General features: G+C 42.7%; 3 protein-coding genes across 9 annotated transcripts in view; 2 read left to right on the forward strand and 1 right to left on the reverse strand.

Moving 5' to 3' along the window:
- LOC111856786 (coiled-coil domain-containing protein 148) overlaps nucleotides 1–4,967 on the forward strand; it is a 29,441-nt gene extending 24,474 nt beyond the window's left edge. For all 3 annotated transcript variants that reach the window (XM_023837132.2, XM_023837056.2, XM_023837210.2), the window contains 6 exons: nucleotides 1,599–1,739; nucleotides 2,697–2,815; nucleotides 3,373–3,490; nucleotides 3,715–3,852; nucleotides 4,497–4,658; nucleotides 4,824–4,967. In XM_023837132.2, coding sequence (XP_023692900.2) covers nucleotides 1,599–1,739; nucleotides 2,697–2,815; nucleotides 3,373–3,490; nucleotides 3,715–3,852; nucleotides 4,497–4,643 — 663 coding nt within the window. In that variant the 3' untranslated portion in view covers nucleotides 4,644–4,658; nucleotides 4,824–4,967. The remainder of the gene's footprint in view (nucleotides 1–1,598; nucleotides 1,740–2,696; nucleotides 2,816–3,372; nucleotides 3,491–3,714; nucleotides 3,853–4,496; nucleotides 4,659–4,823) is intronic.
- A 555-nt stretch (nucleotides 4,968–5,522) lies between these two features.
- On the reverse strand, nucleotides 5,523–11,447 carry LOC111856940 (uncharacterized protein C7orf57-like). 3 transcript variants are annotated; one of them, XM_023837334.2, is made up of 9 exons: nucleotides 11,348–11,447; nucleotides 10,906–11,079; nucleotides 10,389–10,441; nucleotides 9,334–9,516; nucleotides 8,988–9,078; nucleotides 8,516–8,669; nucleotides 8,114–8,202; nucleotides 6,814–6,914; nucleotides 5,523–6,402 (listed from the first exon to the last, which is right to left on the reverse strand). In XM_023837334.2, the coding sequence occupies exons 3-9, from the start codon at nucleotides 10,423–10,425 to the stop codon at nucleotides 6,350–6,352; spliced, it is 708 nt and encodes a 235-aa protein (XP_023693102.1). In that variant the 5' UTR covers nucleotides 10,426–10,441; nucleotides 10,906–11,079; nucleotides 11,348–11,447; the 3' UTR covers nucleotides 5,523–6,349. The 3 variants fall into 3 exon arrangements, with proteins under 3 accessions (XP_023693102.1, XP_072574740.1, XP_023693187.1); XM_072718639.1 differs by lacking the exon at nucleotides 11,348–11,447 and having other exon boundaries at nucleotides 10,906–11,083; XM_023837419.2 differs by lacking the exons at nucleotides 10,906–11,079; nucleotides 11,348–11,447 and adding an exon at nucleotides 10,738–10,891.
- Nucleotides 11,448–11,793: 346 nt separating this feature from the next.
- Nucleotides 11,794–16,094, forward strand: part of LOC111856538 (activin receptor type-1) — a 29,837-nt gene continuing 25,536 nt past the window's right edge. Inside the window, exon 1 of one of the 3 annotated variants that reach the window (XM_023836617.2) lies at nucleotides 11,794–12,427. In XM_023836617.2, the coding sequence (XP_023692385.2) occupies nucleotides 12,276–12,427 (152 nt within the window). In that variant the 5' untranslated portion in view covers nucleotides 11,794–12,275. Of the gene's footprint in view, nucleotides 12,428–15,353; nucleotides 15,446–15,529; nucleotides 15,646–16,094 lie in introns of those variants that run through there. The other 2 variants (XM_023836854.2, XM_023836775.2) reach the window with 2 other exon arrangements.

Consider the following 16,094-nt stretch of genomic DNA (forward strand, 5'->3'; position numbering starts at 1 on the left):
TGTCCTAATGTTACTTCCTGTTAGCACTTGTGTAAGTATAATAACGTTATATCTGAGGAGAGAGTTTTATGTAGCACTAATTAGATAACATTTTGGAATTTTTACGAAAAACAACCTGTTGCAATTTCCAGCATTTTCTCATTAACGCTGCGAAAGTGATTCTCATAACAGGTTTCATGCGACATAACAAGATAATTTCCCAACAACCAAAAGCAAGCGTGCTGGGTTTTTTTCTAAAAAGGACTTTGGCACTTTGTGCATAATGAGCTAATCTAAAAGCATGACATAGACTGTATAGCAAGGTCAGTGTATATTAAAAGTTATTTTGCTGGTCTTTCCCTTTGAAACTTTTTATCTTCTTTTCAAAGGTTGGAACTTTCATAAGAAGTGAAAATAGTAATTAACTTACCTTCAAACTTTTCTATAGGGTAGCCACTGGCTTTCCTTGCTTCAAATAAAGGAAGGGGGTAATACATCCAGCCGTCCATCAGTCCATCTTTTAAGCTCATGGGAGTTTTACTTATACAGTAATGTTCTGAGGGCAGAAGGAAAAATGATTGGATCAGAGAGATAATCAGATTGTAGAGGAGGTGGGTTCAAGCAACTAGAGTAGGCTGGACCAAGACATTTGATTGGTTGACACCACCTACTCTGGCTGATTGGACCCACCACCGCTAAAATCTTATTGGTCATCTCTCTAAACCAATTGTTTTTCCTTCGGCCCTCAGAACATTTTTGTGTAAGTAAAACTCCCACGAGCATCTTGCAACCCCTTATCCTAGTCAGGGTTTCAGAGGGTTATTCCAAACCATTCCCAGGGAGCATAGGGCACAAGCCTAGATAGGATGCCAGTCTGAACAAGATAATTTGTGTCTTTATGGTGTTGCTTTGAAAAGACACACCAAAATAATTTTCAACTGCTTTTATAATACATCAACAAGCGTCCATTTATCATGTACAGTACCAGTCAAAAGTTTGGACCCACCCACCCAAAAAATGGTTTGTTTGTACTATTTTCTACATTTTTAGAATAAATCTAAAGAAATCAAAAATTAAAATAACATATATGGATTATGTACTGACCAAAAAGGTATTAAACAAAAAACAATGTTGGGGAGTGGTGCAGCTCTGTGGGTTGGAAATCAGAAGGTTGCTGGTTTGAATCCCTGGGTCAGCAAAGTGATGCCATCATTGGGCCATTGAACTTAACCCCAATTCTACAAGACGTTGGCCATTCACATGTTCTGTCATCTGTAGATTGAGGACAAATGTGTGTGGGTGGGGCGAACAGGGAGGCGTGGCTAGCACACACTCTGAGGGGAGGGGCATATATGAGCTTCCCATATGGTACTGGGCAATCTAGATAGGCTTCTTAGCTATGTTTTTCAACTACTAGTCAGTTGCTCAGCAGAGAGATTTAGCCTACAGGCGGTGGTTCACCTTTCCGTTCATTTACTGAACTAGCTATTTAACAAATGCAATTGTCATTAAAAACCAATGTCATCTTGCCCCTCCTAGTGTTTGCATGGGCAGCCTTCCTACTTAGCATTCAAATGCAGGTCACCACACCGCCCCTCACACAGCCTGTGCGCTTCTAGTTGCTGCAGTGGCGGCTGCAGCAGGAGGAGGCCGGCCGCCTGGAGGAGGCAGCGGTGGCCAGGAGGCGCGAGGAAGAGCAGGAGAGGCTGAGGAGGGAGCAGGAGCAAGAGGACAAGCGGAGAACTTTCGAAAAAGAGAGGGTGAGACTCCCACGAGCGGCCAGACCCGTAGGGGCCATAATGGATACAGTAGGGCCAGCCTTATTATTTTCCAATGGTATGTTTTGCATCGGTGAGTGACAGGGGAGGGGGCACTCTGAAAGCCAATCAGCTTTCAGCTGAGGCCAGTGCCCCTGTAGCCCCGCCCCTGGTATCCGCCCCTGCAGTCCTGTCACAATACTCCTCATGTGTCAGGTAGACCCCAGGTCACCATCCATCCTCACAGATGGTGTGGGATCGAGCTGCCTTCCAGGGCACTTAATTAAGCTACTCCTGGGGGGAAGGCATGGCAGGCTGGGAGTGAAACAAAAAAACGAGCTGATTAATTATTGCTCGCGGGCAGAGACGGGTCACGAGCACCACAGTGTCACACAGAAACGTCTGGTGGTTTCTGGCCACGTCCACTGTACCCCGGATGTGATGTCTACCCATGAGGGGGCCTAGCGTAGCCCTGACCAGCTTTAATGAGATAGGCGCGTGTTAGCATGCACTCATTAGCACACCCCCATTAGCATATGCCTGTTAGCATGCACTCTTTAATATGTTCTTGTTAGCATGCACTCGTTAGCTCGGCCCCCTTAGCATGCCTGTTACCATGCACTCTTTAGTATGCTCTTGTTAGCATGCACTCATTAGCACACCCCCATTAGCATGTGCCTGCGCTCTTTAGCATGTTCTTGTTAGTATGCACTCATTAGCATGTCCCCATTAGCATGTGCCTGTTAGCATGCATTTTTTAGTGTGTTCTTGTTAAAATGCACTCATTAGCACACCCCCATTAGCATATGCCTGTTACCATGCACTCTTTAGTATGTTCTTGTTAGCATGCACTCATTAGCACACCCCCATTAGCATGTGCCTGCACTCTTTAGTATGTTCTTGTTAGCGTGCACTCATTAGCACACCCCCATTAGCATGTGCCTGGCCGCTCCATTTCAGATCAGGGAGTACCGCTTCGAGAAGCACAGGAGGAGAGAGGAGCTTCGGGAGATTGCGGAGCAGAGGCTGGCTGCGCTGAGGACGCTGATGACAGACCGGGCCAGGAGGGATAAGGAGAGGTAACTCAGCTAGGTGTGGGCCCCTGCTGAAGCAAAACCACATTCATTTCTATTTGATCGGCTGTATGGCTCCCCCAGGGTTTCTGCTCTGAAGGAAATGATGTGATAATGATGTCTAAAAAAGGAAATTCCCCCAAAAATCTTCTCCTTTCTTTGCAGCATTGTGTCATTCACATCCAAATCATGATTTTTTTTGTTAGCCTGCCAGTCTGCTTTCCCAGAACAAATTTTCTGTCACCCAGTGTATTTGTCTTGTTAATGTATTTGTCCTGCATTCATTCATGGATATTTCCATTAAAATGCACCCCCCCCTCATATTCGAAGTCGCCATCTTCCATGTGTGCAGAGGTAGAGAAGGCTGGATGATTCCGACACCCGACCTGTATTTCCCTTACAAGTATAATAGTCATTACTCAGTGTGGATGACTTTCTTGATCACATAGTGCCTGTATGAGGGTCTGCAGTCTGCTGGGGGCTGGGGGGGGGGGGGGGGTTAGAGAATGGTAGACAGGGGTGCCATTGCAGTTCCTGACTTCTGTACTCCCCCCCCCCTTCAGGGTGCAGTTTCGGGAGGAGATTCTGCAGCGTCGCAGGGAGGAGAAGGAAGCACAGGTGCTGATGCGACTGCGGGAGCAGGAGGATAAGCAGGAGCGACTGGAGTCCCTCAGGAAGGAGGTGCCTCATTTCTGTAGTTGCTAATCTCCCCCCCCCCCCCACCCCAATCAGTGCAATGAGTCGCTCTGACTGAGACGGTTTTCTTTCTGACGAGCCCGTCCATCTGGAGCTCAGTCATCTGGAGCTGGTCTGTGTATATTTGCTGCTGCCATCTACTGGCAGATAGTAGGTAATGCATGGCAGTGTCCAGCCGACGAGTGACGTATCTGTCACCTCTGTCCCAGGTAGCGGTGTTCGTGGGGGCAGACCCAGAGAGAATGATGAAAGACACTCAGGCCTCTAAGAATCGATACCAGACGGGAGCAGAGGAGTTTGTATTGCATAAGCCTCTTTACCATCTGCATACGTACACTGACGCACAGGTGAGACCCCATAAAGAAACTCCCTCTTCCACTTGTCTGCCTGGACAGACTCTACTACCATTTTCTCTAGCAGTTAATCCCTTTGTACGTCTGTAACTTTGTACGTCTGTAACTGTGTCTGTTTCATGTACTCTTTGTGGTAGCCAAGGTAATCGTATCAGTTTACAGCTCACCAATTCAGTGCGTGGCTCAGTGGGTTAGACTGCTGTTCCTGTGACTGGAAGGTTGTCGGTTCAAACCCCTGACTTGCCATAGTGATGTCACCATTGAGGCCCCTTAACCCCTGTTCCAGGGACTGTCTGACCCTGTTTTCTCTCAAGACCGTTCATCACTTTGGATGAAAGCTTTCACTATATTAATGTGGATTTATCAAAGCATGTTTGTCATGACTGTCGTAGAGATACTTGCAACAATATATTTCTTAATTGAAATTCACCCTGTGCACAGAAACCTTGTTAATCAGATACCTCCAAGGGCAAAAGATGAATTTGAATAGGTCTGGATGAACTCATGAGCATCAATCAAGGCTGGGTGTTGATGGGCTATCCATCCATCTTCCAAAAGTTATCCAATACAGGATCACTGGTGCATAATGATTCCAGTATGTTCTAGTAATTTCCATAACCGCCAGAGTTTCTGCACAGGTCACATCAGACCCGAGACTGCGCATCGAATGTGCTCTGCGGGAGGCTGGCCTCCACAACGCCTTGTACGCCCAGGAAGTTCTGTCCAGCATCCATCCCAAGAGGCCACCGCGAAGAGACACTGAGTCCACGGGCTTTCGGTTCTGATTTCACCCAGAAAATGTATGTCACCATTATGCTTTAAATATTTATTTGTATGTGTAATTGTACATATAATATCTATTGTACTCTCTACCAAAGATGCCAATAATTGTTCTATTTTATTCCTTTTTTGTATTAGTAAGTCACTGAAACGCATTTTTCCTACTACTTCTTCTTCTCCCTTAGATATGGGACAGCTGGGCGAAAGCTAAGCTCTCACGCAGGTGGACAATCGCCAGAGTGATTTGGCGAGATATTTGTCTTGCTTGAGTCATGTTGCCCCGTCTCCCCTCAGCTTTGGTCATTAAAATTGCCCCTGAGTCAAACTTCTCCAGTGGCAGCCCACCTTGCCCGGAAAAAAAAACCTGAATCATTGTACAGGGAAGTGGGCTTGGCTAATTACCCCTGGTGATATCACTAAGCGTATGAAGTGCTAATGGGTTCATGCTTGCTGCTAGCAGATTCTATCTCACCCCTAAACAGGAGAAGGGAGGGCCTCTTAACACGGATGTGCTCCATTACCCAGAGTGCTGCTCCCACAGGTTTATTAAGAGAATGTTCCGGAACACGTCCCTTCCATCAATTCAGCAGTTCACCCTGCATGTTCCGGCACCCGCTGGCTGGCTGGATGATTTCGGATGGATTTGCGAGAAAAAATGTAACCAACAGACAGTCTACTCCATGATAAAATGTACCAGACTGTCTTCTAGTGAAGCAGGAAACTGAAGCATGTGACTCGAATTATCAGTCAAGAAATTGCTTCTGTGTGCATTATGCGGAGGGTGTGCGATAATATACTGGAAGGGAGATTAATATGACTATGTGACGTTGTCGCATGCCAGGCTCACACATTGGTACTGTCATATAAGCAAGTCAAGCGCAGAATTAATGTAGCACAACAGCTACAAACTGTTTATTTATTTAACAATAATGACTTTAAAAATGTACATGCACATGCAGATTTGTTAAAATATTACAATTAAATCTGAACAAATCACTGTAAAAAGGTAAAACAAATTAATGGGAAGACCTTAAATAAATACTCACATTGCATAATAGCTTTTTGCATAAATGAATGTAAAAAAAATACAACTGCACGATAAAACATTCAAATATACGCGCACGCACATAAAATGGAAGACAGCTGGAAAAGAAACCCCATAACGTAAACTGTTAGCGAAAAGTCCTGAAAAGCTGGTATTTGACATCCTCAGGTGGGCGATAGCTGCTATCCCTGATGAGAGTGTCGTCACCCAGAAAAGCTCGTTTGCAGTCTCTCGGAATCCCATTTTGAAAGAGTCTTTTGAGATGCGTGTAGGTGGACCCTTCAAACAGGTCACGTAATTAGCTTAAGGTTTGAGGGTTTGGTTTTTCTGTGAATCCCAGAGGTAAGAAGTCAGGGTTGCATTTGTTTTATGAAGGTTCAGTATGTCAGCTACCTCAGCACAAGCCCTTGAGTTATTTGTTAAGAGATGCACTGAAAATTGGTTGCATTTTCATTACCGTCGCGACTAATTAATTCGCTCTAACGCTACTCCTAAAAATACAATACCATAAGCACTAATGGATGTTTAAACTATAAACAAAGTCAAATAAAAAAAACTGCAAATTGCCATTAATGTTGGAAGTGAAATATAAAATCCCATAAAAGAAAACAAAATTATAAAGTAGACACAAAAGAAAGACTTCTGATTTCATTTTCCCATAATGCCCTACTCCAGATCCTCCTCAAGTGCTATGGAGCTGGTTTGCTCTGATGTCATGCCTGTAGTGGGGGGGGGGGGGAAACCACATTATGCAGTCAGTCTGAGATTATGGCATTATGACTGCCTGAAAGCTTGTTTACAGGAGTTATGATACATCTGTTCCATTTTTCCACGAAAATACTTCATGTTAACTTCATTCACCCATTTCACTCAACACTTCAAAGCAGATATAAAAATCTAATTTATCTTCCGTCATTTGATTCCTTTAGAACGCTGTGCCTTTGTGTAATTAAAGATCAAAGAACACCTGTGGCTGGGCTCCTCCAAATGGCCTTGAGAGAATAAATAACCTTTAAGCTTTTATTGTGTTTAGCCGCCTCCCAGCACGATCATATCCACGAATGGTTTTGAAGTGGCAACAGTGAAGGTCATGTGCGATGGAATACTTGAGTGGGAGGAAGACGCCTTACTTGAAGCGTCGTCGTCATTGGGGGACTTCTTATCTTCCTCCACGTAGCCAAAGCTCAGCAGCTTCGACATGCAAACGGGGGGCATCTTCTTGTCATAGGACCTGCCCACAGACAAACCCGCAAGAACGGCAGAAATGTAGCAGCGTAGGGGAACCAGGCGGTCTGTGCTCAAATAGGTCATGTGACTTATCACAGGCTGACACACCTCGCAGAGCTCAGCGGCACCACGTCCACAAAGACGTGCGTTTTCAGGCATTTTCGCAGTAATTTATACATTGATTTAAGAAGTGGACCTCAGGAATACCAAAAACGGGGCACGTTAACAAAACATGATCTCAAGAAAATTACTTCAGTGTTACCAAATATGCTGATATCCCCTGTGAATGATTACAGTGAAAGAAGTTCATTTTCACAAACAGATATTCTCTTAGTGAAGCAGATATCAAAAATGTAACTCTGCCCTCTCTGAGATTATGAACAGATATGCTGGTAATTCTTTTAGTAAAATAATGAAAAGAGTGTAACCATATATCAAATTTAATACTGTAGCCAGCTATCTAGATTTTACTACTTTGGATTCAGAAATGTTTAAATAACATCATCGTAACACTGTGCACATATACAGTACTATGCAAACATCTTAGGCAGTCACAGAAACTTAAGTTTAAATTATTTTCATGTTGGAGTAATGCCTCATTGAGTCATTTAACAAATCAAGTTAATTAATAGAGCTGGTTGAGAAATTTAATGAATACACAAAATTGCTGAGGAGCCTTTAAGGAGAGGTTTGGGAACTGAAGCAGTTTACCTAGTCATCCAGTAAGATATTAGTAACTATCTGGAGAACAGATGGAATGAACTACTTCTTATTTTAATGTAAATTTTGTTAATTTATAATGTTAAATTGTGTTTTTTTTTTTGAGAAAATATACAATTAGTATTAAGATGAATAGCTTTAAACGTTTTCTTTGACTGCCTAAGATTTCTGCACAGTGCTGTATATCTGTGTTTTGACCTTGTAAATTATATGGCACTATATTGGTAAAAATACATTGTTTTCCCACATCAAACAGAAAAATGTCCGAACATCAAACCCTGTCACTAGTGTACTGGATATATTTCCAAAATCCACTGATTAGTTCACAAAAATGGGAATAAGGAAAAAGTAATTCTGTTCATAGTGAGAATTATGCGCCTGTCGAAAAGCATTGCCTACGTATGTTAATACACGGTTGCTAGGAAAAATTATATCGCCACCTGGTGGCGAAACGCTCAATATTATCTCCTGAAAAGTACTCACCGCCTCTTAAACCTGTTTGCCTCTCCGTAATTTAAAGCAGTAAAAGACAGCTTCTGCATTTGGTCGGTGGCCTCGTCGACTGGGGACGCCTGGGGATTTAAAAATGTAATGTCTAAATTAGCTATTTAAAAAAAAAACAGTTTTTTCTGTGCGTTAATAAAAATAGATACCAAACCTTGTATATTTATAGCAAAATTTAAAAAATATTATTCATTTTACATTGAAACTTGCAATAAAATAAATCCTCATAAATTCTCATACTGATCACTATGAAAGAAAGGCGTGAGATGAAGAATGACGTATGTCTGCAACAATGACCGACACAGAATGAGAATGGAAAGTGGTAACGTCATTTGGAGAACACTGCGGAAACACGTGACCTGATGGACATTTTCTATTCACCTTCTCTTTACCAGAAAAACTATCATCTTCTCTCTCCCAGGTCGATTTACTGTCACCCCCAAAAGGAGCTTCTATCTTTTGCATGGCCCCCTTAGTTGAACTTTCCTTGGATTCTCCAGATGTCAAACCATCAGAGTTTGATCTTTTAGCTTTGCTGCAAGCAGAAAATCACAGGTCTACATAAACCTTACCTTCCATTCTATCCTAAAACAGACTATTTTATTAAGAGTTTTGTGTTTTTATTAAGAAAATTATTAGATTAGATTAACTTTATTGACCCCAGAGGGAAATTCTTGATCCTTAGCCAGTGGAACTTCGTACACAAAGTCCACACAGCACAGAGTGGAAATTCATTTAACTACAACTAGAAGTGTAGTTTATTGCCACCACACAAGACTCTTTCAAAGCTCCAGCCCACAGGAACAATTCACTCCATTTTCCCCGGATGGACACTGAAGAAGTTTTCTCTTACCTCGTTTTCTGCGGAGCATCTCCATTGGTGGGGAACCCGAACGGCGCTTTGGGTTTAGCGTTCGTTTTGGAATCCTCATGCCACAGTAAACCTGGTGTGAGGTTTCAGAGGGGGAAAAAAATCACTTTTTGCCTTTAAATTCTGCTGTCCCCACTGAAATATATGAAACAGATACAAAACACATTGCTGTAAAATGAAATAGGCCTATTTGGCATATAATTATGTAACACTATATATTCACCCTAGTTATAAACACTGGGGGGAAAACAATTTCGGGAGACCATCACCTCCATATTAGATATGTTGTTCCTTTTTTAATGAATAGGGGTATTTATAGTAAATGTACCCTTTTGCCCCCCTTGCTTGGCGAGCTTCACGTAATCCGAGTCTGTCTCGAAGATGCCGACGCGGCGGCCGGGTCTCGCCTCCTCAGGAGCAGCGTCTGCACAGTGCGACAGCCCCGGAATCTGGGACGCAGGTCCCTCGATACCGTTGGTACTCGCAATCCCGTGCTCGTGTACGTTAAAGCCTAAGAAAATAAATGTGCAATACATTTTTAACCAATACGTAATTAATTTTCTCACATGTGTTAAGACCCGTCTGTTTCCTTATTTAGACTACGTTATATGATATACCAACACAGGCAGCAATAATGATCAAACCATAAAAACCATGAATCTGGGTGAAACCGGAAATGCAAAGATTTGGGCTCGTGTTTTACCAAGACCAGCAACGTTGAAATATGTAATATTCGGTCGACGATTTAAAGCATAATATCATGCCTATTTTCCGTAAAAGGGAAGCGATCTGGCAAATATCAGATATTAGGCTATCTATCTGGGTATTAATTTGCGTCAAGAGTCCTGCAGTATTTGGAAAATATATTTAATTAGTACAGGACAGTACTGACTATTTGTGTTCCATCATGTGAGCTGACATTGTATCCTGATCGATGTTTAAATTAAACATTTCATTAGCTGAGATAGCATAAAAGCCAGTACACGACGCGACCCTGGGCGGCTGCGATTTGGCCACCCATGGTCTACAAAAAAACAAGTCCCGTCGGCAGCTCACGACTTGCATGGTGGGCTAGGCGCGGTTTTGTGCATCTCATATCTCAAATGCATTATTTTTAAACATTATTTATATTATAAGTCAAGTCCAGCATCGAAAACACGCAAGACTCTAATAGAACTGTTTTTGCAAATAGGCGCACTTTACGCCCCGTAATATCCGCTACACCTTATAATAAAAAACCCGATTATAGACTCCTCTTTTAAATCGACATTTATTTTCTGAAGCCTGATATTATAAATATTTTTGAGAACAAGCAATGTAGTAAAAAAAATGAAGGAAAAATGTAGGAAATGGAAAAAAAAACATGCAGACTTGAACACTTGCCATGTTTCAGCCGTCGGTGGTTTTTCTTGGTACTCATTACCGAAAATATCCCGCTGTAAATATCAACAGAAAATGAGGAGATTACATGTTTTTCATGACAAAACCTATTCGTCGTTATTAAGCAGCAGTGCAGATGAGACTCGGCCCCCAAGCGAAACGGTATATTAGCTATAAGGACACACGGCAAACAATTAATTAATGTCCCCGAATTTACAGCACACTTTCTTTAACGTGGCGGAGATTTATTTGCCAGGTATTAAAATATGACGTTGATATCGAGTTACGTATTGCCAGGAAGCTAACAAAAGCAGACAAAGATAAACAGCCGTAGTGTATTCGGCGGCCATACCGTTACATTCAGCCGTACATGACGCACGCCTGTAGGAAAAAACTAGAAACTGCAAGCTTGCTCTCATCTATTACTGTATTGTTATTGCTATTAGGTGCGCACACCAAATTTATCCCATAATTTTAAAGCATTTTAAATAATAGGATTATGTTTTGGATAGACACCTACCAAGCTAGGCGCTGCCAGCACGCTGTTTCCGGAGGATGATCAGTCCCTCGGTAACCATGGAAATGAGATGGGAGATGGCGGAGGAGGACGCCCAGGGTACCACTCAGCGCCGCATCCGGCAGCGAGTGCGGGCGCCTTCGATGCCACAATCAATGCGCTCCTCTCCTAGAATCACTTAATAAACCATCAGGGCTCAGATTCCAGTCTTTAAAAAGTGAATGCATTTCCATCTACTCAAGTGTCCTAGAAGTACACCCACAAAAAACAATTTAAATATGTATAGAAAGGTTTACATTTTGCAATACTCTTTGGCGACTTGACGTATATGCTTCTACAGTATATCTGCAAGGTCTTGCAAATGTGAATGACGTTTGTTTTTAAGGTATATAAATATTTTAGAAACAGAGTTCTATAAAGAATGGACAGTGGGCGACAAGCTCACCCCAAGACAGTCATTCACAAATACTCTCAACGTGTAACCAGTTCACCTTCCCGCTTGTTAAAAGAATGCAGCAGAAACTTGCAAACTTCCCCCGCTCTGTGCTGGGATTTCATTATGGGACCTCCCGCGCTACAGGGGGCAGCATTACATAGCAAACGTGGTGAATTAGGCTCCTTAACTTAAAGTAGAAAATGTAATATGGTGAATGAAAATCTATTTTATTTAGCCTAATTAATATATTTGGGTATTTAAAATGTTTCAAACTACCCAAATAATATAAAAACTAAAATACAACCATTAAGTCAATATAAACCCAATTTGCTTACAAAAAATATCCTGCACAGATGTTCACTGAAGATATACCGTATTATAACTTTCGTGAGCATTCGTGTCCGAACATGTTAAATTTCGCATTTGTGAGCAAACAGCACTCAGGCAGTCCACGCATGGACTATAACTTACAGAAACGTCAGGGTATATTCAGTGTTCACGCATCTTAACTATTCCCTACAAATACAGTTCGCCTTCAAAATGTATACATAAAGTATCATTAGTCTTGCATAACTTGCTCTTCTATATCCAGTACAATAACGAATCATTTCTCTTATGGAGAAAGTTTGAAGGGGAGATTGTGCCGCTTGATATGCGCAAACACATGCAATTTTGCAGGTGAGATTTCACACACGGTCACTCTCTCCCCAGGTGTCCAGTGTGGCAATGAGCGCAGAGGAAATGATGTAGTAATGATCTTTAATTACAGCCAGAAGCAGGGACGCCTCTCTCTTTCTCTCCAGTCGCCGAAGTCGTGCTATAGGCTCACAGCAAACTTTCCTAGTTTTTCCCAGTGTCTTTTTTTCGGACCGGATTTCCATTGTCCCCTTTCGGAGTATGAGAGCCGCAGTAACCACGAAGAAAGCGGAGGACGGCGATGCCTGATGAGACGGGCGGCTTATGGTCTGATAAAGAAAACAAAAACAGCACCTTCGGGTCTGAGACCGCTGGCCGATTGCAGCCGCTGTGCTGCAAACTGCAAAGTGCACATTTATTCGCAGCCTTTAAAGCACTTCCTGAATTTTTAAGGTGAGTTATCGCTTCCTTCTCATTCCCTAACTAAAGCACTTAGTTATCTAAACCTCCCAACTTTGTGTTCGTCGATCTTTCACTCGTTATTGAACTGACAAGACGCAACCTTCTGAGGTTTGGCTACACAAACCAAAAATATTTTGCATGATGAAAGCAGTATATTTTGAAAATGCGTTGGCTTTACAAATGCGTTAGGAATGAGTTTTTAAATAATTCAAAATATACTCGGCTCAGGCACATCGTGATTCCGTTTTTATGTTGCTTGGGTGAAACGGTAGGCTACTATTTAATGTTGTTTAAGATACCCTTTAATGTCAATATAATATTACTACCCCTGTATTGAAGTTGGATATATTATACTCTACGATTTATCTGGATAAATTTAAAATGTGGCGCAGCCAGTTGACACATTCTTACGGGGTCTTTTGTCATGTAGAGCCGGGATGGGAACAAGCCCCCCGCCCCCCCCGATCTTCACTCTCCCGTAGTTGGGTCAATCTGCCCCCCGATGTGAAGTAAGCATTACAATGGGCGCCGTACCCCACGCTGTCAAAGTCTGATAATAGCGGCTAACAAAATTTAGATACGGTCGTGCATCTTTAAAATGTATATTAGACATTGACGGTGGGGGAAGGCGAAGCGGAAACACGGTGGTTCGGTGCACACATTTTGCACACTAATACCATTGATAATATGCAACCTGCATAATACAATGATGAGTAATAGACTTTAAAAACCATACCGGAATTCGTTCTTGTTTTTAATAATAGTGAAATAAATGTGGAAAATTTCTAATTATTTTCATTCGTTGATTGAAACGGGGTTTTTGTAGAGGACGCGAGGTGTTTTACTTAAGGATGAATCCAGACCGTTACTAAGGACGTGTTTCTGTTCCATAAGACCGCGCGTGAGAATTAAGCTGTAATATACTAGCATATCATGGATGAATGAACTGTACTTCTGTGTTAAGATAAAGTAGGAAAGTCTTATCCTAACCTTGAAAGTGTCATGCATTTATATGCATTGAATCACCCTATGGGATTGTTCTGTGATTGGCTGAACTGTAATCACCAAAAAGGTGAATAAAGCAGAATGTGGTTACAAATTATAAAATTGGTAGTTCTTGGCTATATAGGTGTTCTTGAATGTAGATGACCAACTTTTTAAATTATGTGTCTTAGTTCACTACAACCAGCTGAGGATTTATATATTAGATATTGATTTTTTTTTTGGCTGAAAGTTCAAGATTAAGAACTGATCAGACCTTTTGTGCTGCAAAGGAGCAGCGGATGAAGTAGCAGTGACTAATCTGCAAAAGGTCGCCTATCTGAGGAAGGGCTCTAATGTTGTACCTATAAGGAAGGTACATAACTCAAATTGGAAATGTAACTTAATGTCCTTTGCCAAAGTATAGTTAACTATACTCTTCTACAGTATACTATAGTAGTATACTTATAGTAGTCTTGAAATGTGGTGGGTGGGTGGGTTTAATGTAGGTTTAAACCAAGACTTAATTTGCTCCATTCAGAAAATACTATCTGTATCCTATCTGTACTACTAATGATTTTGTTTTTAAAGGAAATTGTAAGAGATGCTTGCATGGCTCTTACATTACTCCAAAAAAAAAAAAAAAAGGATGGCATTTTCTGAAAGCTGTGTCACCGTGTGTTACCGCAATTCATGATTTTGTCACCTTATGCAACCTGAGAGTCCCACCTAGACCTGCAGACAATGAAAGGATTCCCCCCCCCCCCCCCCTCCAATAAACAGTATGGCTCAGCAAGCCATGTGATACATTTGGCGCCAGACTTTATTTAGCCTGAGTAGGTGTTATTAACAGTAAGAGTGATTATATGTATAGGACATTGGGGGGGGGTAATCGTATGAATGGTAATCTTCGTCTGTGGCCATTTCAGCCTTTTTGGGTGGTGTATTAATATGTGAAAATTGGGTTAGCATTATGAGAGATTTCTAGGCTATAAGTAATGGAAAATTAAGTGAATAAGCAATGAAATTGTCTGGGAAGTGGAAGGGTTGGAATGTGGCGGGGAAGTCGCAGATTCCTGTGCTTGGTGTGCAGTCAGACGCGAGGATCTCAGCAGGTTGCATATGGGGATCCTGCGGCTGCCGAATTTGCTCGTTTCTTTAATTTAAGACGAGGCTGCCAGTTTCAGGTTAGAACAATGGATGTTGACATCATGTCAGGTGTCAGTCTGACAAACACTGAGGAATGTGGACAATTAATGTTCTGTAATTGGATAAAGATGCCCTCCATCCCTGAGATCATGTGCTGGCACTACGTTTTATATTAGTTTTTATTTTTTTGCTAAGTGAATCTTTTCCTTTTGCTCTAATGAAGGGTATAGCTACTTAGAGAAGGTTAATAGCATCATTGTACAAAAATGTTTCTCCCATTTACTTTACAGTACTCGGGGAGTACCTTGTGCGGCACTGTTGAATATGTGTCTTGTACATTATGAGCTTTGATTATATTAGTTAAATTAACAAGATTCCCATAATGTGTAATACATTGACATCAAGCAAGTGGCGAATAATTCATTACCGTTATTAGTTGTGCATCGCAAGTGCTCAGTGTTTACTTGCGCTGTCTCTCTCTCTCTCCTTCCCTCTCTCTCTCTCTCTCTCTCATTCTCTCTCTCTCTCTCCCTAAGCTTTTTGCACATCTGTCTGGATAACCTAGAAAATCAGTAAGTCTAGACTTTACCCTCAGCCATTCGCTGGAGGGTTTTAAGCTGAAAGGCGAGAGTGGACTAAGGGGGAAGGGGGTGGACGATTCCTCCAGCAGTAATAGTTTTTCAGCGCTCAGTAATTTGGCTGTCAGGAAGAGCTGGCTGTGGGGGCTGGAACAATGTAGGAGCGAGGGGAGATGGAGGGGCTCTCTCAGGGAGGCGGCTGGGGGGGATCGGGTTACAGCCTCTGTCATTAACCACAGGCGGTGCCACACACTGAGTCGGGCGGCTTCAAGTCTGGGCTGCAGCCCCGGGACGCTGGCGGGTAGGTGTCCCGTTGGACTCGTCCGGGAGGGGCGGAGGGAGGTGGTTTTGTGTGTGTGTGTGTGTGTGTGTGTGTGTGTGTGTGTGTGCGCGCGCGTTACGATGCCTGGCGGCTCAATCGGGACCCAGTCTCTTTAAGGAATCATCCATCGGTGATGACGGCGCCTTTGCCTGCAAGCTGACATGCGAATCAGGCGGAGAGTAAGTTTTAGTTTATAGTGTTTGGAGGGGGGAGGGCTGCGATCAAGCCTGGAGCACTGGACTCTGGCGGTTCTGTCTTCTGTTATTTGTATCATTTAGGATTGGTCTTTCTGTAAGGCGAGTTGTTAAAGAAAAAGAAAATCCAGACGCGTTTGATGATCGCAGAATTGCGGACATGAAACGAGATTTCGGGGTGAATCTCATCAGTAACCGGCGGGCGCTTGCAGCTTCGCGTCTTCTTACATGGGAAGTAAAATAGTCTGAGGTTTATTCAAGCAGCCTTTTAAGAGCCCCCAGCCGCCCCCGCCTCGGCGGTTCTTTTTGTCTGCACAGATGCGGGCAGGAGACAGATGTAAATGACACTAGGAAAGCCTGTCTCCGATCGGTTACGTTTAGCTTTTAACGCCGGAGCCGGCGGGGCACGTTCTAGTGCCGTCAGGCTCAGTCGT

Source organism: Paramormyrops kingsleyae, chromosome 1 (assembly GCF_048594095.1).
Source record: "Paramormyrops kingsleyae isolate MSU_618 chromosome 1, PKINGS_0.4, whole genome shotgun sequence".
NCBI classification, from domain to species: domain Eukaryota; kingdom Metazoa; phylum Chordata; class Actinopteri; order Osteoglossiformes; family Mormyridae; genus Paramormyrops; species Paramormyrops kingsleyae.

Excerpts from the sequence above, each read along its gene's own strand:
- LOC111856940 (XM_023837334.2), bottom strand. The coding sequence starts at position 10,425 with ATGAGTACCAAGAAAAACCACCGACGGCTGAAACATG. Across the intron at positions 6,915-8,113 it reads GCAAACAGGTTTAAGAGGCG|GTCCTATGACAAGAAGATGC; the intron begins GTGAGTACTTTT and ends GTCTGTGGGCAG. Across the intron at positions 6,403-6,813 it reads CAATGACGACGACGCTTCAA|GCATGACATCAGAGCAAACC; the intron begins GTAAGGCGTCTT and ends CCCCCACTACAG.